The following is a 23,273-nucleotide window of genomic DNA, read 5'->3' as shown; positions in this document are numbered from 1 at the left end:
CATCATTAATCCAGGATCACACACTACAGAACAGCAAGGTACTTATTAAATATGCCTAAAACTGAAGTATCCTATTTCCCCTTCTCTTATTTTGCAGCCTCTTGATATGATTTTTCCTATAAAAAGTTGCAACATAAGCAAAAGGTGTAGTTTTGGAATGGTAGCAGGGGCCATGATTTTAACTTGATAGGCTTTAGAATAGTAAAAAAACTTGAACTATTGGGACTGTTTAAGATATGTAGAATTTTTCCAATACCACAAAGGCATGGAAACATTTTAGCATGCTTGTATAGGATGGCAGCTAATTACACACGGAGGAAATGAAACAATAAAACTACACACACAAAAATGAAGATAGTATATTCAATCCACATGTACAGTCAAGAGAACATGAGAGTGAGTAACAGTACTACAGACTGTAAGCAACAGACATCCACCCTGGTATGTCTGCAGGTTGATGACTGCACTGAGGTACAGCTCATACATGTTTTGATGCATTTACTACTGCACTTTTCCAGAGGATCTACTTCTCCAGTTGAAGTATTTCCCTGGCAGAAAGTTCTGTTGCATTTCTTTCAATTTACATGTTTCTTAGACTAGGATACCCCACGTGTCTTCCCACAATCCTGAAAAGCAGCAGTTTCTATGGGGATACCACTGAAAGATTAACTAGAACAAAAAGCATGGATTTCAAAATTTCATCTGTCTACAGTTACCAGGCCCTGGTCCATGGCTGCATATAGCATGGAGACTGCAGGTACAAGATCCTGCTGAATAAAAGCATCCACTTGGTAGGCTCAGAAAAACTGGTTAATCTATATGACAATTTTATGAAATAATTTATTTTCATGGATTAGGGTGAAATAGTAAATTATGATGAGACAGAGACAGACAGAGATCTATCTGCATTTCTTAGGCTTGCTGAAGCAACAGGTTTGAAGGTAGGGGTAATACAGTCCAGCCTTCCCAAAACTAAATTGCAGACAGACATTTTCATTTGTTTGATCTTTTCAGGCAACACATTACAAGCACAAGTCCTCTCTGGCCATGTCTGCACAGTAAACATGTTGTGCCTGACAAAGGTGCCATCAAGCCGATCATGCTGCTCTGCACAGCCTGCCTCCTCAACCTGAGGCAGTGTACCTGTATTCACAAGGCCATCTGGGTGGGGTAATTCGTACTGCTGAGCGATTGCCAGTTATGCCTGCCATACTGTGCCAGTGCAATTCCATGGCTTCCAATTTATCAGGCAGTTTACATGAAATGACACCACATGCTTGATATTCAGCTATCAGGCACAGTGAGTTCACAGTGTTGACACCGCCTCCGTTCTACAAGGACACTCCTGGAACACAGAAGCACCTTGCTACAAACTTTGTGCTATGATAAAAAGCTGATCATTTAATTTATACTTTCTGCCTCTTAGACAGTAATTTGAGCTTTGCTCTGAATTCAGTAACATACCTTTCTGTTAAGGCTTTGCTTTGAGTATCTCTTGCTGCCTGAAGGTCTTCCTCGAGACGTTTTCTCTCCATTTCCAGTCTTTCCACTTCACCCCGAGTCCACTTTCTAGGGCTAATAAACCGCAATTCTTTTAAGAGTTCCTCCTTCTCATTGATTAATATTAATCGGTCCCGTTCTGAATCCAATACACCTGGCCAGGCCTCGCTATCCAGTTTAGCCAGCTGTATTTTTAGGTTTGCTATTCTATGGAGGGAGAAAAAGGGGTGGGGGAGACAAAAAAAGTTACTGTGCATTTATTAGTTAGAAATCAGCTCCTACTTGACACATACTTACATAAGAAAGAGCAACCAGGACAACTAGCACCCAGGGTAGCCATTACAGCATTTCAGTCTGGAGACTGACTTCACCTTATTTTCTGGCCCTGCTTACACTACGATTTCTTAGATCTCCAATACCAGTAAGTACAACTCAACTAATGGCACCCTCATTTTTTTATGGATAGAGAGAACTAATGCAGGGCTGCAAACCCAGTACCCTGAGAGAATATGCACATAAAACATTGTATTTATACTAAAGTAGCTAATAGTATGCAAGTTAGCAGTAAAACACCCAGTGCTAAATGTTGAAAAGGTTCTGGAAATTAAAGCCCACTTGCAACCATGTTAAGGTGCAAAGAGCAAGCACTTGCCTGGGATGGTTCAGGAATAGTACATCCTACGCTTGCTCAGGGAATCCTTGAGGTTCCTTCCAAGCCTATAATTCTACAAATCCAACATGCATGGGAGATCAGATTGCATTATATGGCATACTAGGAGTACACTAACATTTTATTTTTCAATGCTGCAACTACCATATGAACAAGTTTATTCCCCAACCCTGTCTCAGAATTCCCATGTATTATTACAGAAGCTCACTTCAGGTTGTTAATATAAAAAGCTGTTTTAATTCCCAAGGCTCAACATAACCAACTTTACATTCTCTTATACTTAGTGCTGCATCAAAATACATTCAAGGACCACAGGGAAGCGAGACACAGGTTTTGGGAATAATCTTCAGAAGTCATCAACAGTGATAGCTCATATGTTAGTAACTAAGACTAATGAAGATGCACAAGTCTGAGAACCATAATTTTAATAGTGAACTATATGGTTGTATAACAGTTTCCATTTTAGTCAAGTGACTTATATTTCTGAAAGCTTCCCTTTAGAGAGAAAGCATAGAAAAACTGATCCTTAAACAACAATGAACTATTGTCGAAAATTTGAAACATTGTTACATAAAGTTCTGAAGGAAGGAGGGTGGGAATGTATTTCTCTATTACAAAAGATTTTGCCAGGCATTTACACAAAACCAAAAACTCTATAGCTTAAGGGTGGCTAGAATTACTCACCATGGGAGCCACACCCAATCCTCCACAGGAAGTTCAAAGGAGGGGGCGGGGTATGGGCTGAGCTGGCAGGTCTGGGAGAAGTGGGTAGGGCTTCCAGAAGCAGGACAATTGCCGCAAGTAACATGCCACAAAACAAGCGGTTTGGCCACCTCAACTATAAGATGAAGGGGCTGGGAGGTGGGAGTCTTAGGTTGGACAGGTAAGGTACCTGCAGACATGCAGGGAGGCTGTGCTGATGCACTGCAATTACAGCATGTTGAAGGAGACTCGATTAATTAGTATGCTGAAGCATGCTAATTCGCGCAACCTTGGCATCTCATGTATTCAGCATCCCCACACTTCAAAATAGCAGTGGGGGTGCTTTAACTAAAGCTGGTCAAACGAGCTTTAAAGTGCCCCCATTGCTATTTTGAAGCATGGGACACTGAATACATGAGATGCTGAAGATGCTTTAATTAAAGCGGCTCTCAGAGCTGCTCTATTAAAGTGCCTTACCCCTCTCCCCTGGAGCACGTGTAAATATGCAGTTAAATTGCTGTCTTGCAGGAGTACTTGTAAAGCTCTTGAGGGCTTGTTTAAACTGGAGTTAAATCAAAGACAACTTGTTACCAATCTCAGTTTCCTGGCTGAGTGCTCAGGTACAGCACTGGAACTCAGGAGATCTAGGCTCTATTTCATTTATACCACTGAACTGCTGAGTGATTTTGAGGAAGTCGCCATAATTCCCTGTACCTCATTTCACTCATCTGCAAAATGAAGCAATCACACTTACCTCCTCTTATAAAAGATTTTGAGATCTACTGAAGAATAGTAATGAGATCAGGACATCATTTGTGTAAATAAAGGCAGACAGGCTTAATTTGTTTTGGGGCAAAAATGTTTGTGAGTGGATGCTAGAGTCAGTAAGTACAAATATATTTGCTAACTCAAGTAGCCTTAGGAGGAGAGATTGATGGACCTGGATCTCTTCAGCCTCCACAAGAGAAGGCGGAGAGGTGACCTTGTGGCTTACTACAAATTCATCGTGGGGGAGGCACCAAGGAATAGGAGATGTTCTGTTTACCAGGGCACCCCTTGGAGTAACTAGGAACAATGACCACAAAGTGATGGAGAGCAGATTTAAGTTAAACATCAGGAAGAATTTCTTTATAGTAAGGGTTGCCAGAGTCTGGAATAGGCTTCCAAGGGAGGTGGTGCTCTCCCCTACCTTGGAGGTCTTTAAGAGGAGGCTAGACATGCATCTGGCTGGGGTCATCTAACTCAAGCACTCTTTCAAGCCCAGGGCAGGGGGTTGGACTCGATGATCTACCAAGGTCCCTTCTGACCCAAACATCTATGAATCTAAATTGGTAGCCAACTAACTTGGGTTCAAAACCGCAGTACAGATCAAACCATATGTACAGGCCAAACCCACCCTGCCTGGTTTATCACAGTTAAAAGGACCACAGCAAGGTAGGGGAAAATGACAGGAAGTAGTGGAGCTCTTCAGCCACATGACTCTTGAATGCCCCCTCAGGATTCAACTTCATCTCTTCACCCCTTTCAGAGCCCAGAGGCTCTGTGAAATGATGGCACATTTGTGTGTAGCTCCCGATTCTTTCCGAGGACGTTAGGATGATGTCACTTCGGCACAGAGGCACCAATTTTTACTACTGAGACAGTTCCCACAGGAGGATTGTTTACTCTTAATTAATATGAATTAATCTTGACTATTTTTAGCTTTTACAGGAGCTATTTGTTTTTGGCTGCTTGATTAGGTACAACATTGTACTCCAGTGAAGAATTAACAGTGGCATTAATTCATAATCTGAGAATTGCTCTGTGTACTTTGAAAGAGTATGAATTTTATAAGAGGATTGCTTGGTACTAAATATGATCACTCCTGGCACCTTTTTGCATGGATATGGCTTTTGCAATGAAAATTGCTCCTAACAGTCTGCAAATTCTTAGTTTTGTTAAACTGAAATTTACCCTACTTAGCAAGCAACCATTTCCCCTCTTTCTTTGGATTAAAGGCAGGTTTACAAAATTAAGTGTAATAACATTTATTCATCTTTAAAAAAGAAATGTTTTTCAGATGACTTGGCACTTAACGAAAAACTTTAGCCATTCAGCATTCACAGACTAAGAATTTAAACGACATCATTCATGCACAAGCCCAAATTTGCATTATAAAGAAATCAGTGACACAGGATTTGGATATGCTGAGCACAGAGTGCTGACCAACTCCCAAAGCTGAAGAAAATAGAGGAGAGAAAGCTCAGTTTTAGTTTTACACTGTTTTCTTTTAAATTAGGAACAGTATTTGGGCGGTCTGTCTGTGCTGATTCATTTAGTGAAGTAAGCTGATGGGCCACATGTGTTTTAAGTAGAGAAGGGTAACATTTTCAACAATAAAGCCCACCCTCTCTCTTTGCAATAAATCAGAGTATGTGCACATCATGAATGATTTGGAACATGGGTCAGCAACCTATACCCCATGGGCTGTATCCAGCCAATAGAACCATTTTATCTGGCTCGTGAACTGAAGAGCTATAGTGGCATTTCTGTTGCAGCACAGTGACCAGGCGGTGCTGAAAAGTGGTGGTGGCAGCACTGCAGATGAAAGCAGTGGCTGTCATGGTGGCAGCGGCAGCATGGGCCAGGTTTGAAGTGGCCTGAGCTCAGAGTAGCTTGTGCTCCAAAATGCCCATGACCCCTGATCTGAGGGGATACGATTGAGTATACACTTAGCAGACTTGCAGATGATGCCAAACTGGGTGAATCCTGGGGGACAGGATTAGGATTCAGGATGACCTTGATCAACGGGAGAAATAATCTGAATTTAATCAAATGAAATTCAATTATGGGCAAGCGCAAGATCCCGCACTTAGGATGGAACAATTATATGTACAAATATGGACTGGAGAAGGGCTGGCTAAGCTGCAGTACTGCAGAAAAGAGCTGGAGGGTATAGAGGACTAGAAGCTAAATATAAATCAATGTGATGCTTTAGTTGCAAAAACACCAATAGCATACAGGGCTGTTTTAACAGAAGCATTGCTTGCAAGTAAAAAGAAGTAGGTGGTCTGTTTTATTCACTAGTGGCAAGCCCTCACCTGGAGGTACTGTGTCCAGTTTTGGGCAAGGTATTTTAAGAAAAGTGAGGAGCCACAAAAATGATTGCACAGATCTACATCTGTACTTCAGTGGCACTTGCCAATTATGCCTACCAAAAGGGAGACTACGCTTCAGAAAGTGTTCTCATACTTGCAAAAATATACCTAACCTCTCAACCTCTCGCCTGCAGGCTTGATCTGTGGAGCTGTGTAATCCAGATCATGGTGTTCCCCACGGGTCTGGAAAATTCGTGGTGGTGGGGCAGTAGCAGAGCTACCATTTGCTCCCAAAACCATAGCAATTAACAATGTCCTCACTTCCCCACCACCAAGTTCTTGACCAGTGGGACCCCCAGTGATGTGATCCAATGTCAGAGAGGTTAGGTACCACTAACCTAAATGATTTTAAACACATATTGCTATAGCAATTACACCATATATGGCAATGGTTTAAGTTGTAGGAATTTCAGGGATTACAAAACAAATGTAAAAGGTCCATCTTAGTCAAAAGTTATCAATAATCACAGCGGCTAGTGCAATTCCCTTTTCATGATAAGATATTATATTGCTAGGAAACAAACTGCTTTGGATATTAAAAAAAAACGTTAGATTGTGATGAAAACTTTTGAAAACAGAGCTTCAGATTCCATTAGGAAATTAGTTCTTTCAGAATGGAATGTATTACCCGCTTGATCAAAGAGCCCCTTGGAAGGCATTTGAACTTGCTGTCAATGAGAATTTTTACCCCTCCAAAATACCTTATAATGGTATGATCAATTCAAATAATAAAGTTTTTATCTCAAACATTCTTGGGAAATACGTTATTGTTCTTTTAAATAACAATTTGAGCCACTAATTCTCTAGAATATTGTTTGTCCTGGTAGACTTTACCACATATGCTCTTCTGGAATGACCCTTGATTTCCATTAGAGAAGTCAGTCCTCATCATAAAGCTCCTGGGGAAGGTTACCCCACACTCAAATCTATGAGGATACTGTCAACTGGCAGATCCCGTTTCAGCAAAATTATTTACCAGTATAAATACTGGGATGTTCCCTGCAAAATGGCTGATTGCTATCATCATCATCCCTCTTTTATAAAATATGGCCTAGGAATTGCTGCCCAGTTAGTCTTTTAAATGTATTGCTCTTCAGGAGACTTGCTGAAAGCTACAATTTTGGCGGGGAGAGAAACAAGCCAGCCATCTGTTCCTGAGTGGCTGTGAGCTCAAGGTCAATCTAAAAATACTGTTCTGTCAAGGTGATGCAACCTTCATTGATTTGAAATCTGTTTTTGATTGTGTTGACAGCCATCATCCTCGGAAGGCTGGGGTAGAGCGTTTTTACCTTTTGAGAAGCCCTTCATAACCAGCTAGTTGCCCAGGTAGGGAGATGGTGAAACCACAAACTAACTGAACCTATTTCTATTACAAAGAACATGCTTTAGGTGTTTGAATTGGTCCTCAGTGGCATTACTAGGGTAGGGTGACCACAGCACCTACCTAAAGTACTAGCTAGCAGGGCATGGGGAACGCATAGTGGAAATGGCTGCTGTTGCTGCCACTGCTACCACACAACTTGCACAGGAAGGGGCAGTGGCAACCAGAAATATATGGCAGCTGCCATGTTGTTATGCCTTGATCCGCATTCTTTTTAGGTTTTTCATTAATAAGAAAGCATGGTGTGAGAAGGGAAACTATTTCTGTCCGTCTTCTCATATGCTGATATACTTTTGCTGTGCCAAACTCCTTTGGGATAGAAGCATCTGTTAATGATATGTTAGCATTTTCTATGAGCATAAATATATAACTACATAGAAAACTAAAGCAATTATTGTGGGCCACAGACAAAATTTGCATAAAATGATTGATGATCACTGTCCTTTTCTTTTTTAAACTAGAAGTCCTCTTTTCATTTGTGTATTTACTTTATATAAGGGTGTGAACATGATAAAGAATTAAACCATAAGGTCCATGCACACTATTTTTATTGTTTCTTATGTGCTTCAGGGGAAATTTGGCTCTGAAAGTCACTAATTCTAAGGTTTCTGCTCAAAAAATTTGGGTGATACAAAATTAGTTTTTGGAGAATGCTTGCTTTCCCTCCATATTCCCAGATACTTTACTTAGAGCATTCTTCAGCCTGTGCCTTACTTCAGTCAAAGCACACTGCCCCTACCAAAACTAGTTACAAACACAGAATCTGAATTTATATTAGTTAAAATGGGAGGACTGGCTTGTGTTAAATTATTTTAAATATCTTAGCAGTAATTATTTGTTTTTATAATTCAATTTTTGCTGACTGTTTTATGGAGTATTTTAAAAGTTCGAAGGCTTGAACCTGCGCTTTTATTTTCTGATGATTTTAAAGTGTGTGTTTACTCTGCTGAGCATTATGGTTAATTAACAAGATATTTAACTAGCAAACTTTTTTTCATTTGCAACTCCACATAATCATGAAAGCATTAAATGAACAAACCCCTCAAATTAGCCACCAGACAAAAGATCTGGAAGAGATTCTCTGCAGATGAATGGAACCTATCATCTCAGAGTCTAACTGCACTCTTTAGGGAGTTTACCCCACAACAGAGATATTCATTTATCATCAACTGAACAATCTCCCCAGTAACTAGTAACAGATAAAACCCCCCCACATATTACCTTCTCTTCGCTTCTTCATATCGGAGGCGTAATCTCACCTTCTCAGCTAACTGATTATTACTACTTGTAATAAACTGGGGAGAGAGGATATAAAAACAGTATTAAACAAACAGCTGCAGTTGCCTTTTGACATCCTGTACTGAAGTGGGTAAGGCTATCCTTTTACCAATTGCATTAAATGGAGTCAAGTACTGACCAGAGTGAAAAAATATTTTCTGAATATTAACATTTGCTACAAATGTTAAAAAAAATACAAGATGTAAAGTCCTTTTTCTTTGCCAGCACAAGGAAAGCAGATCTTACTAATTCACATAAATGCCCAATTTCCATCCCTTTCTCATGCATTAAAAACCATAGAGAACCTTTACACCCTTCTGAAATGTTGTGTTTTGTCCACTTTTGGGTTGGTCTTGTGTAGATTTTTACAATCTTTAGGGAAAGGCAAATGATATATCTGTAGGCCCAAACCTGCAAACATTTGTTCCTGTGAATAGTCCTTATTATGTTAAGTAAAAGTTCAACACTCAAGAAAGTGTTCGAAGGATTTACCACCAGGGGCATGCCTACACAGGACACAGCAGTTTCACATAAATATATCCCAGATAATTCTTAACAAGCTAGCTAGTGCCAAAAGCAGAACTACTACATTGGTGTGGTACTCTGTCTGAACCAAATAGCCCTGCTGAGAAACAGGATGTATTAGCTTGGGCAAGCCCCATGTTGAGGTGGCCATACTGCTTCTGCTACCCAAGTTACATTTTTTACCTCACTTAGGTTTCTCTGCACAGCACTGCACTGGGCTGGGCTGTAGGCATACCCTAAGACACCAATCCTACAACCCAGTCTACATTGGCTGTCCCCTCTCCTGCACCTGCACAACCTCAATTAAATGAAGGGAGCTCTGTGCTGACAAGGCGCACACTTCTGATGACAGGATTAGGACCATTTTTCATGGGGTACTATATAATATACAATAAAAAAAGTGAAAACATCAGGTGCTAACATTACTACAGCACTCTTCTAGTACATATTACTGAGAAATGAGAGGAGGTCACCATGTCTTGTGTACCAAAAAGCCAAATACATGGATTAGAGGGGCTCTGCCATTGCAAGTTAAGAACATTTGTTAAATCCACCTTAGTGAATCACTAAATTGAAATCTCTGAGGAATTGCTCATATTCTACAATGGCCACTAATGATGATAGAAGGTAGGAGTGAATACACTCCTGCAGAAGGTAACAGATGAACTATCCACCACTTAATGTGATACTTAAGTCTTTTAAAGAGTGCAAAATCCTGTACTGATCCTCTAAACAAAGGTGAACTTCACCCATCACTACACGTGCCAATTTTCTATGCATAAAATTGTAACAGAAAAAGTATAAAATAAACCCAGCTAGCATTTCTTACTTATCATTCAAATTCCCAAGTGACATATCTCTGTACATGTGACCTCTAGGTAGCCTTCATATATTCCCTTACATAATGACTGTAGTGTTAGACAGTATACATGCTGTATGAAAAGCCTAGGGGAAAAATATTTATCCTTTTATTCCATTCAGTTTGTTTCTGAGAGCATACTATAAATAAGTAATCCATATGTGCCAGTGAAAGCAGAGTATGAGCAAACAGCAAGTTATTAGAGACGCACTAAAAATTCAAAGGAAATTTCAAAGGAAAAAACCCCCACTGATAGCTCCTCATGATTTAAACATCAACTAATAGATATTTGTCCTTAATAAGAAGCTTGCAATTGGGTAGCACCAGTTACTCACATTTCCTGAAACCTCTGTCTGTGAGCTTACATCCAGATACTGCCTAGGTAGCAAAGGGCTGGACCCCTCTAAGGAGGTACTGCTGGTCCATAGGTCAGAATGCTGTCCTCCGTCAGCCACAAAGCCATCCTTTAGCCTGGCTAAACTCTAAAATGAGAACAATTCATGAAACTCTCACTCAAAAATCTCAGCCAAAATATCACCAGTTTGTCAGCATTAGCACCCTGAATGAAGCATTCCAAACCCTCAATAATAAATCACAGTGACCAATCCTTGACAAACAGTAGCAAAGGAAAGACATCTGCCAGTGAGGGATTTGGGGTTTTATTACCACCCCCCCCCCCAGTTCAAAAAGCCAGGGATAACCACGTGATTGAATGTAGGCAATTGCTAATCTCCTTTTATGCTTCGTGACCTCTAAATAAGACAAGAATTGTAATTGCTCAGAGGCTGAAGGGCTTGATAGTGGACAACTGGGACAATCCCCAAAAAGCCTCCCTGGAGAACTTCTTATGCTGGAGTGTGCCATCTGATTCAGACAAGCAGGAGGTTCTCAGCTTCATGCTCCCTCACACTGGCAGCTGACATGGCATGAACAAACCCAATGTTATTTCAGTACCTGAATGAGGTCTTGCTTTTCCTTCTCCCCTGAACTGATTAACTTCTTGATAGCTTTCATTTCACTTAAAATGGCTTGTGCTTCATCAAGTTTATATCCTCCTTGAGTATCTGACATTTTCATATCAATTCTGCACAGAAGTTTACAAAATGAAAGACAATTAGTTAAAAGGAATTCAGAGTTGAACATACATTTCATAGCTGAAGATGCATATAAAACTTTCCATATCCATTTCCAAATGAAGCATATTCTTAATTTAAATAAGGACTATTTTCTCCCACAGTAAGAATGAGCGAGTCAATAAATGATCTGGATCCTTTCCCTTTTTAAAGAACATATTTGCATATAATAAAGTAACGGTACCTTAAAAATACTACTATTCTGAAGCTAGCCCAAAAGTGCTATTTTAATGCTATCTCTGGTTCTTTAAATGGCTACAGCGAAAGACAAGTGCATTTGAATAAAATTCTTACAATTGTCGTCATTAAACATTTAAGGCAAATTAAAGTATAGCAGACTGACCCCAGGATAAAAACAAACAATCAGAATTTATGGAGGATTATTTTTTCCATAATATGTCTGAACTGTTAGTAGAACAAACATCTAGAATACATCTATTCTATCAGAAAGAGAACATAGAGCTTGATCTTGTAAATACTACCACCTTAAGTTTATTAACCTATAATAAATAGGAGAGCAAAGTGTTATATTTTTAGTATCTTCGGTTGCCTTACCATTCACAAATTTAGTAAATATTTGCAAGATTAGGCGATAACGTCATGGGCCAGAAACCTTTTGCCTTGACCTCAAACCTGAAGACAAAGCTTTAGGAATAGTCTCTTCAGACATCTTGCCATGATACTCCCCAAGTGGAGCAGTGTCAGGATCAGGTTAAAACTGTATTCAAAATGATGCCAGGTAACACGAGCTAAAGGGGAAATCTGAAATTTATGCTCAGATGTCTCTGAAACAGACATCTGTATTGTCTTCTCCTTAGCAGTGCCCTAGGACAGATTTGTATCACTCGATAGTTAAGGCAAGTTTCCGCTGCCTTCTCTTAAAAAGGTGTGATTATACAGGAGGACCTGTAAGCTAGTCACAGGTGTATTTTATGTTAAACTGAGATTAACACCCCCCCCCACACACAACCAAATCTAATTCCATGAAGTTCTTGTACTTCTGCCTTCTGCAGGTCACTAAACAAGAAGGTAGATGAATCGTTCTACTTCACTTTTTCCTACAATAAAGATCTTCCTTCACTCCACAGAATAATATAATTCTTTTCCTCAACTCAGGAAGTATGCATGTCGGTGCATGTATTCTCTTTTAAATAAATTATTTGGTCCAATTCTAAATCACTCTCTTGAGAAGTCGGTACATTGCAAGAACCCTGACAGTTTAATTAGTTATCACATCAGATAGCACCCGGGACCACTTTTTTTAAAAAAAGGCATTCCTCAATGCTCCTAAAACAATGACTCCCAGAATTAAGGCAATGGGCCATATCATGCCATGAGCATTAACTAATATGGGATGCAAGAGAGAATTCTATTTACCAAAATATATAAATATGGCCCTCTCATGTTTTCTTTAGAACTTTTGACTAAAGTCAGCTTGTGCACATCTGCAGCAAAAGCAAGCTGGCCCAAGCACTATACTTACTTCTTTAGTGTTTGGAAGCCATGCTCTTTGTACTGTAGTTCCTGCTTCATGTGAGCTACCTCTCTCTTAAGTTTATTAACCTATAATAAATAGGAGAGCAAAGTGTTATATTTTCAGACTGATATTTCACCTTAATATTTTAGATATGTCATTCTTCAATCATAAAATGTTTAAGCAGGATGGACATTTCATTGGAACTGCCTAAAAATTAATTTAGTTCAAAGATAATGAACAGCCCTAACTCCTACTTGATAAAGACAGCATTACAATATTGTTCTCCCTGGGGAAACATTCATCAAATGCCAGATGTTGCATGATTTGATGATGTGCTTAAAAGATATGAAATGTTTAACCTCTAAAATAAAAAACTGACAAATAAAGATTAAAAGGGGACAGGGAGAGACACAATGGATATAAGTTGTCAATAATTTTTAAAGTTGTTAAATATTGGAATAGCTGTTCAGTTACAATGATATATACCATTCACTTCAAAGATCCTATTAAAAGACTCTGCTGTACAGCTAACAGAGAACCATGAACACTGTGTACAGCTAACAGTGATAACATGAATTGCGAACACATGGACTCTGTAGTTTACCGTCTGACATTTTCTAGAGGTCCACCCCCCTTACATTACTGTTGCTCATATTTCCTCCCAATCTAAAATCTTCAAGAAAGCAATCTAAAATGGACTGAAGACAAAATAGCTACCAGTTTCTGAAGGCAACCAGCAATTCAAAATTGCAATACACAGTCACCATGTAATTAAATATCGTACAATATCTATAGAAAAATGTGTACTATCAGCTTTCAGACGAGCTCAAAGTCTGTTTTAAAAAGTGTTCCATAGATGAACTTTTGGACACAGACTTCAGAGGGTTCTGATACTTTATCTTCTAGATTAAGGTTGGCAGCATTAGCTCTCAGCTGCTTCACCAGCTCCTTTAATATTTACTGTGAGGTGTGGAAGTTTCCTAAGATTACTAGCAGAAAGCAAAGGTCCTTTTACACTTCTTACCCTGGATTTTGTAGTAGCAATTTCAGCTTTAAGAATCTCCGGGTCATATTTTGAACTAGACGATGAGCCAGAGAGCACTGGAATGAAGAGAGTATGTTAAATTAAGAAACCTACTCCATGGCACAGTGAACTTTACAATACTCCATACAAACCTAAAAAGATGATTTATTTGAGCACCAGTACATCTTCCCTGAGACACAAACTGGCTTTCAGCTCTCTCCCATACTTCATTCTTTAACCCTCTTCCCATCCCCAAAGTGAAACAAAAGGTCCTCTCTCCCATCACTCCCCACTACTACCTGCATGCCTCCTCCTCTCCACCCCCAACCCAAGGTCCACACAAGAGCAGATGGCCACATGTTCAAGAGGATGAGAGCATAACAGAGAAGGCTAGAGATGCAGGACTTGCTCCAAATTGGGGCAAGTGCCCTGGACCCCACGCTCTGCGGGGTCCTGCGGAGCCAGACAGAGCGGCTGTGGCAATTCCACGCTAACGGTGGCTCCACGTCAAGCCGCTTGGCACTCCACCCTCCCCCCGCCGCCAAATTTGGCACATCCAGCTGCTTGGCACTCTGCCCCCCCCCGCCCCCCCCCAGGGCTTCATTGTGTCCAGGGGCAGGGCCCTACACAGACTGAGTTGCCCCAGGCCCTACACCCTGCTTGGATGGTCTCTGGCAAGAGGACATCTCAATGAAATGAAAAGCCAATAGGTAGTTTTAAAAATAATTTGAAATTAGCCTGACACTCACTGCCAGAAGATGTAAGTGAGGAAAAGTATTCAGCAGTATTCAGAAGGGACTGATTATTTATATGTGGTTAATGTCATTAAAAATTTGCAACAAAATAAAAACAAAAAAACAAAAACAAAACTTGACTTGTTCAGAGTATTTGTCAACCTCTGATAAGAATTAGGGAAAACATTTGGCTTCTGCTGGATTTTTTGCTTCATCTCTTGAAGCAGTTGGTCTTGACCACCACCAGAGACGTGATTCGGAAATAAGTGGACCATTGGTATGGTTGTGTCTCACAATCATGTTCTTAAATTGCACAGATAAGTCAGACAGCAGCTGTAAGTCAGCAAAACTAGGAAAAGAACCTGAAATCAAACTTTGATTTACTCCCATGTCATTTATAAAAACAAAAGATCTGCTTGCAGTATACTCTGGATACCATCTTACCTGCTCTCTCTGGTCTTTCTGTCTTTAAAGCATTTCCCATTTGAAGCACTCCCTTTGCAAAGTACATCAATAACTTTACATGAACCCTCCTATATCATAGTCTATTAAATCAATAAACTGGGGAGACATTGGCTTCTGGGATACGCAAGTGATCAGCATAAGGTCTAGCAACATGTCAGTTAAAGTGGTTTTATTCTGTGGACAAGATCTCCAGCCTGATCTGGTGTGCCTGCCAGAGTATAATGGGATGCAAAGTGAACAATATTAAAACTGTCTATAAACCACTTCTCTGCTTTCCTGAAACCCAGGGCAGAACCAAAATGGTTTGGTTCTGACATCCATGGTAGGTAACAGCAACAGCTCCTAAAGAATCTCCACCTCTACACTCGGGCTGGGCGAAGCTTTGAAGCTTCAGTCCCTAATCTGATCTGGAGGAGATTCGGCCCGATTCGGTGGCCAAATCTCCGAATCCAAATCAAATCAGAGGACTCTTTAATCTCTCCGAATTGAATTGGAACCCTCCGAATCAATTCGGAAAGAATCGGAGATTCAGACATAGAGACAGCTTTAAATGCTTTTTCTACATACCTTTAGGTAGAAGGGGCTCGGGAGTGCTGTGGTGCATGGAGCATCCCATAGAAGCATGAGGGGCTCCCCAGTGCGCTCAGCAGCAGACTTGGAAGTGGACCAGAAGCACTTCCGGTCCACTTCTGGGTCTGCCAGGCAACATGCAAGGTCCCCCCTGTCCCCCAACATCTTCCCAGCTCAGTGATTGGTGCCTCCTGGGTCTGGGGGATCGCCGAGGCAGGGAGGCGCGGGGGATGTGTCCCAGAATGCTCCCCAGTAGACCCAGAAGTGGACCAGAACTGGTTCTGGTCCACTTCCGGGTTCACCACTAAGCACATGGACAGCCCTTCTGCACTTCTGGGGGACACTCTATGAGCCCCAGCATCGCAGTGTTCACGAGCTGCGCCTGCTACTTCAAGGTACAAAGAAAAAACTTGTAAAGCTGTGTCTGCATCCAAATCACTGATTCTTGGAATCAGCATCGAATCTTCAGATTTGGATTCAGTTGAATCGAATCAGGGACACTAATTCGAATCAACAAATCACATCGCTTTCCCTGATTCGGGCAGAATCTGAATCAAATAGGGCCTGCTTCGCACACCCCAGCTGTAAACCCTCCTACTAGCCATGTTGAGGGAGGAACAGAATGTTAGCCGAGTCTGTTCCACACCACTGTAACATGCCCCTATGACAGGGGTGGGCAAGTATTTTGACTGGAGGGTCACATAAGTTTTGGTGAGCTGTTGAGGGCCACACACACAAAATCTTTCAGAGGATATATTAACAAATTATAGATAAAAAACCCCCCCAAATCATATATTGCAAATCAAACATAGACAATAACATATTTTATTTAAAAAAAAATGTTTTGTCCTGTTTTATGTTTTTTTGCATAGTGTACAAAGGCAGTTGCACAATAGCTCAAAAGTCTTGCTCCTGTATTTTGCATGGGGGTGGAGGGAGCGTACGTGGGTGTGCACGTGTATGGTCCGAGGAGCAGGCTGGGAATGGGGGACAAGGGGGAGGAAGGAAGAAAAGGAGCAGGGGGGTAGAGGGCACATGCAGCAAAGCTTCCCTGGATGGTGCTGCTCACGTGTGGTCTTTCCCCCTGCACCCTATGGCTTCCTGCATGGCACTCTGCATGGGGCCGCACAGGCAGTCCACCAGACAGCACTGCCCTAGCCTCAGCCCCAGCCAGTGCCCACAGCTTCCAAGTGGGGCTTCTGCCACAGCCACCCAGGTACTGTTAAGTTCTCTATGCCTCCAGTGGCTCCTCTTCCTCCTACCCCATGCAGCAGATAAACGTGGGAAAGCCATGGGGACACGCGCTAGTCACCACATGCCAGCCAGACAGGGCGGAAGCTGTAGCTGGGTGGTTCCTGCCCCAGCACACGGGAGTCCAGCTCCAGTTGTAGCTCCCAGTCATCTTCCACTCACACTACCCACCTGCTGCAATGAGCAGCCACATATGGGTTGCTGAGTGGATGGAAGGCAGGTGGGAGCTGGAGCCTCACGCACTGTGGCAGGAACTGCCCAGCTGCAGCTTCTGCTCTGCTTGGCTGGGTGTGTGCTGCCCAGCATACATCCCTATGGCCGCCGCCCTTCTTATGCTGCCTGGAGCGGCACAGAAAGAGGAGCAGCAGTTGGAGGTGGGAGGAGTCTAGCAATACCCAGGCGACTGCAGCTGCACCAGAAGCAGCCCTGCTGGGCAGTTGCACACGCATTGGTGGGTGCAGGTGGAAGCATGGGGCGCGCTGCCCTGGGTGGGATTGGGCAGGGCACAGCCGCACGTGGATCACTGCAGAGGAAGCCATAGGCTGGCTCCAATCAGCTGGCCAGCTGGATCTCGCCCACAGGCTGTATTTTACTCACTCCGGCCCTGTGGTACATCAAGAGTGGACAAAAATTACTTCTAAAACTCTGGCCTTTAACTGAAGTCATTACTAGCGACTGGCAGCTGTTCCAATGGACAGGTATGTCAACTGTTTGCTGACTTGAGTAAATTGTCCTATATTTAAGCTTAATCGGTCAGTTCTATGAAAGTTCCATATCTTCATTCCTTACCTTCCTGCTTCCTCTTCACAGTCTCCTTTTGCACTGCATATTTTTTCTGCTTCTCTCTGCATACTCCCTGTTGTTTTTGCAGCTGTATTTGTGCTAGGCTTGATTGCGGCAATCCCTGAGCTGCAAGCTAGCTTAGTCTAATAGCAGCAAGGTGCTACTGTATATTTTATGGACCATGTGATCCATAACAGAATTTGAGAGAGAGATCTGCTAGACAGCAAAAGAATATTTAGTAGGTTGTCTTGTAAGTTTCCTTGTAAAACTCTTTTCCATTATTACCATACTGTTAGAAAGCACCAGTAACACATACCTGTCTCTTTGGACCTGGGCATCTCAGACCACCTACTTAGGTCATCAGAAGCCCATTATTATGGCGAGAAAGCTGGCAAGATACTACCCATAGTGTTATATGCTTGTATCACTGGAAGCCATCTGTAAGCAAATCAGTTGTTTTTAGAACTGACATGGGAGCAAAACTACGTTTGACAGCAAGGTCTTTTTCTAGTTGTGTTCCAACAGCAGCTTTCACTTAGAGTTGATTTATTCATACTCACAGCTTGTCTGAGAACCTAGCTTGTGCTCCCAGACTTCATGGAGTTGCTGATACTCTTGCTGGGCCAATTCAAGTCTTTGCTGTTTCACTTGGTAGATCTCCTTCTGAGCAGCAATTGCCTCTTGGGCCAGGACCAGATAGTCCTTCAGCATATGTTCTTGCTCCCTCCGCCATTGTACACGAGGGTCTTCTATCTGCGTGGTTTCTTTAAGAGAAGACAAAACCTTAATTCAAAGATAGACAGGGATAAGTGGCACCAAAAGAATATGCTTAAGTTCTCTGTCCACTTCATCTCCGTCAAATTTACAATTTAGAGGATAGGCAATTAGCAATCTGTTGATCAGAAATTGAATTGTTTGGATTAAATTACTATACAAACGGTGACAATAAAAATGATATGCTTTTGTTTTAGTAACAGATTTTAGTTATATAAACAGTTACCATTGAATAATTTCTACTCTTATTCTTACATACGTTTTAAACTGATGAACAAGTGGAGGACTTTTCTTTGTCAAGTTCCATGGAGGAGGACATGCTGTATTCTAAAACGTGTAGCTTATAAAGCAAAACAATTGAATTGCTTCACTGTATAATTTAAAAATAAATACTTCAGGTACACCAATATCAGTCTGGCTACCCCTACACACAGCACAACAAAACTGCTGTCAGGTTGGAAGGTCTATGCTTGAAAGGAAATAAGACAGAGGGTAGAAAAAAGGACAAATAGGTTCACTAAGATACAAGGAAAGAGAATTAAATGATTTAAAGGAACTTTATCTTGGATACATAAAATTAAGTTATGCAATCAGTGCTTAAGATAAATAAATATCTATTTTCCCCCTTAAAAAGAAAGCATTCTTTTTATTTTAAATAAATGCTTTAGGGCAGTGATCTGCAAAGTGGGGTGCATGCACCCCAGGGGGTGCACAAGACGATCCACTGGGGTGCAGGAAGAAAATATTAGAACTTTTATTTCTATTTATATAAATATACATATACTAGGGGTGCGTGCTCAAAAATGTTTTACTGATCGGGGGGTGCATGCTCAAACATTTTTTACTGATAGGGGTGCACGATCAAAAAAGTTTGGAGACCACTGCTTTAGGGGATGGAGGAAAAACAATGTAGATAAAAGATCATTTTTAGATAATGAAGCGGACACTATAATTAACAATTGAATTAGTTTGACCTCCATTATTCCAATCCCACAGACTTCTTAGTTTCTATTAAAAAAAGCAAAAAGCCACTCAGTACAAAATATGTAAACGCTAAAACAATTTCATTGTGGTTTAGTGAGCAAGTGTTTGAAAACAAATTCTTATTTCTCTCTCATTCCTACTGTGTCTCCTCATCTGAAACACAGAAACAAGAGTTTCCATTATTCAGCCAACTTCCAATGCTCTAGGCTGTCTGAACTAATCGCGCCTGAATGAGGATGCCTAGTTACCACGTAATGAATAATTAATAAAAAGAGGCTGGTTGAAACCATCTGTGAGAAGCTAATCTGCATATCTTAAGAGTTTATTTAAATATTTAGTGAAAACTGTCACGTTGGAGGCTATGAAAAAGTCTCAAATAAATCAGGCATAAGATTATCTTTGGAAGATACTGGATTGAGGGCAGGATGCATATTTTGTTGCAAACCCTATACATAACTCTAAATGCTTGTGGGTTTTTTTGGGGGGGGGGGGGTGTTGTTGGTCTGTTTGTTTTTTTTAATCAAGGCACACAAGTTGTTGGCATAACTACCACAGACTGGCTCATGCTGGAGAAATGCCTGACCAAAATATTCCACTGATCATGTGTTTTTAACTAGCTACTTGTTTTGCATATGTGGGTGGGTTTAAGTAGTTTAAAGGGAATCATATTAACAGGTTACATTTTAAAAGAAATTCTAAGTTTTAAATAAACTTAGGGTAAACACACAAGTTACAGAAATGACACAGAACAAAAAGCCAAGACACGGCAACAGTGTCGTCTAGTCCCCGATAAGGTTAATATTGCTACCAGTAGCAGAGGCAAGATTTTAAATGTTGTTGTGGATGTTAAAAATCAAGCCTTGATCTAAAACACTGGTTTAAAAATATAGCTGGCTTCCCCAACTACAGTTTTTCATCAAGACCAGTGTCAATGAGCTCATAGTACTGTTCCACCAAGGCCGCTGATGAAATGTTCCCAGTAACCTTGCACTAAGTAAACAGAAAACAAGTGTGTCTGGAAACTGCAGTATCGTGTAGGCAATAGGAATTTTGAAGTGCCAGTAGTTGTGCTTTCCCACAAGTCTTAGCACCAAACCACCCTTATTCAGAGTGAATCACTATGTACCTGCTACTTGGAAAAAATCCCTTTACATTGTGTCCAGAGTTAGCTGGACCAAATCCTCTGCAGAACACTAAAATGAAACGTGCTGAGAATTTCATGCGTGTAATCTGCCTGAGATAATACATCTGGTCAGTGTCAAAAGCCCGAGTCAGCTTTCAGCCTATTTTCCAAGAATACTTAGAAAGAGCTCTTAGAATGCAAAAGAAATATTCACCACTCTTAGTTATCAGTGATAAAGTATGAAGGAAACTTAGAAGACAGCCAGCTCTTTAAAGCAATTTCTTTCAAAGATTTGGAACTAACAGTTACCATCTTTAGTGAAGCTGATTTTATTGCTTTAGATGCATATGAACTCCTGGATAGCAATCATTCAGCTCTAGCTTTAACAAGACCCACCAACCAAGACACGAACAAAGTATAATGCAACTATGTTAAACCTTCCCTTCCCCCCCCCCGCAGCAAAAAACTGCATTTTCTGCTTCAACCTGGAAAAGGCAAAGTTTAAAAGAACCCTGAGTGTGATGGATATATTTGGAAACAAAAGACAAAAGCTTATTTTAGCGCAAAAGCTCCAATGCCACTTTTGGGCATGTTCCAGTTTTCAATTGCCTGCCAAGAGCCTGAAGTTCCAAGTTGCTAAGATCCAAAGTATTTATGTCAGAGGATGCTGTAAGTTTGCAAATTTGCTTTTTTGCCACTCCTACCTTCTCACTGTAATAGGTGGCTGTCTACTTTACTTTCCCTTAAACCCTAGACCAGCTCAGAATATTTATTAAAAATAAGAGTCAGAAGACCTGAATTTCGTTCTTCTTGATGGTTCAAAGTGCTATTTATTACTGAAATTGATTCAGCAATTGAAATAAGCCATGGATAATTTAGGAAACCTACCTTTAGTCACAACCTCTTAAAACTTGCATATTTTCAGATTTCACTTGTACAAAAAAAAAATGCCCCAATTTTGCATTAGGACCTACGCAAACTCACACTTGTGAATTTTCTAACATGAAAATTATGTTTGAATGAAACATCATTGAGCATTTTGAAACTTGCAACAGATGGGCAAAAATTTTTAACATGAAAACAAACACCTTGGCTGTATTTAAAAAGTTTTATTTTCCCCATCCTCATTAACATACCTACATTGCTTTTTCAATGTAGCTTCATGTCTTGTTCCACAAAAGACCAGTTCTCCATAGCTCAAAGTAACATTACTACAGTAGCAAGCATTTGAAATAAAGCTAAAATCAGTAAGTTTGTTTTTTCATATGAAAAGATAATAATACCAAGGCCCTCAAAGCACTTTCCTTGAAGTGTCTGACTGAGGCATTCTTATACCCTTTTTATTGATAGGGAAATTGAGGCAAGGGTAAAATAATTTTGAGGTTTGCTTACTGTAGGACCCTGAGGAACAGGAAAGTGACAACAAGAGCCCCGATTTGAAATCCCAGAGTTAACAAGACCGTCTTCCTTTTTTTCCCCCTTCATATTCAGTCATGCTCATCCCATACCCACTCCCAACTCTCTCCTTCCACCTCTTCTCTCAGTTCTCTCTCTGAATTTTGTACTCTCTATACACAGGGTGGAATACATGTATACCAGGGGTGTGTGAAATTTTGGCAGCCATTTCATTTCGGAGGTGTTTTGGTCTGTTTTGGTGCCCGAAACATTGAACCCAAAATGAAATGGAAGGCTCCACAACATCTCCAAAATGAAACCATCCAAAATGTTTTGGATGTTTCAGATGTTTCAGAATGTTTCAGAGGTGGGCTTGCAGGGAAACACAAACTCATAAGAGGGAGGGGGGAGATGGGGAAAGGACTGCTCTGATATTGCCATCTGTAGCTAGCCAGTGTCTGTGATCTGTCCCTGAGGCCCCTTCCAATCCCAGTGCTCTGGGGGAGGGATGGAGAAAGGCTCTGTGTGAAGCCTTTCTCTGCCTTTTGCGAGCTGTCTGGAAGCAACAGTGTGTGAACCAGCGGCTGGCTGTAGTGACTGGCTTCCTAGTCAGTCTCCTGCTAGTCTCTCTTTTTGGAAAGGATTGGATACACCTTCCAATATATTAGAGATAGAAGACATAGTAAGCAGATAGAAGAAGATACAGTAAAGACCTAGAAAATATAGTAAGCAGACAGAAGATATACTGCTGTCGCAGAGCTCTCAGGTGCCCTGCGACGGAGAGCAGAAATGGCTCGGGAGAGACCCCTAGTGGTGGGAAGGGGGAAGCTCAGCCGCCAGTCACCAGGACTGCGCAGGTGCTGGTTGCCAGGGCAACCAGGGAAACAGAGACAGGAAGGGGAGAAGCTTAGCTCTTCTTAAGCCCAGGCAGGAGGCCAGGAGGGCAGTTTTCCCTCCGGCGGCTGAGGGAGGAGGAACTCGGCCAGCCCAAGGGGAGAACTCTGATGGTGGGAACATCCCCTGATTCCTGCTGGGGTTTGGTGCACTCGCGGTCTCTGGTAAGGATAGATTCTTATATTTTTGCCGGACGGTCTAGCTTTTTATGTTATAGCCCAGGGGCTTTGTGTTTTGTGTTTACCGTTTCACTGGAGGACCGGGTGAGGTTATAAGGGGTTGGAGGAGGTCTCATAGGGACTCCACAGTAGCGTGGGGTTTCCTGGCACCAGAGAGGGTGCAGCTGTGTTTGGGGTGCACTGGCCCCAGAGTGAGGGGGCAGTGAAGAGCCCCGAAGTGAGGAGGTAGCGAGGAGCCCCAACTGAAGGGGGCAACGAGGGGCCCGGAGTTGGCCCTGGCGAGAAGTCCCAGAACTGGCACGGTGGGACAAACTAGAGGGCGCAGGTGAGGGTGCAGGCTGAGGGACAAGCTAGAGAGCATCCGCACGGCACAGAGAGTAGGACAGACCGGAACTACACCAGATGCATCTGCGAGGCTTGGGCTGCGGTGTAAGG

The 23,273-nt window shown here is 41.6% G+C and overlaps 1 protein-coding gene across 2 annotated transcripts in view; it reads right to left on the bottom strand.

The window, feature by feature from the left end:
* WWC1 (WW and C2 domain containing 1) overlaps nucleotides 1–23,273 on the bottom strand; it is a 154,967-nt gene that overhangs the window by 37,932 nt on the left and 93,762 nt on the right. For both annotated transcript variants that reach the window (XM_090064969.1, XM_090064970.1), the window contains exons 3-9: nucleotides 18,050–18,253; nucleotides 13,687–13,763; nucleotides 12,669–12,748; nucleotides 11,007–11,136; nucleotides 10,388–10,534; nucleotides 8,612–8,685; nucleotides 1,465–1,707 (exon numbers count right to left, since the gene is read on the bottom strand). In XM_090064969.1, coding sequence (XP_089921095.1) covers nucleotides 1,465–1,707; nucleotides 8,612–8,685; nucleotides 10,388–10,534; nucleotides 11,007–11,136; nucleotides 12,669–12,748; nucleotides 13,687–13,763; nucleotides 18,050–18,253 — 955 coding nt within the window. The remainder of the gene's footprint in view (nucleotides 1–1,464; nucleotides 1,708–8,611; nucleotides 8,686–10,387; nucleotides 10,535–11,006; nucleotides 11,137–12,668; nucleotides 12,749–13,686; nucleotides 13,764–18,049; nucleotides 18,254–23,273) is intronic.

Source organism: Crocodylus siamensis, chromosome 10, assembly GCF_052110815.1.
Source record: "Crocodylus siamensis isolate JL-2025a chromosome 10, ASM5211081v1, whole genome shotgun sequence".
NCBI lineage: Eukaryota > Metazoa > Chordata > Crocodylia > Crocodylidae > Crocodylus > Crocodylus siamensis.
This window is presented reverse-complemented; position numbering and strand designations above follow the sequence as displayed.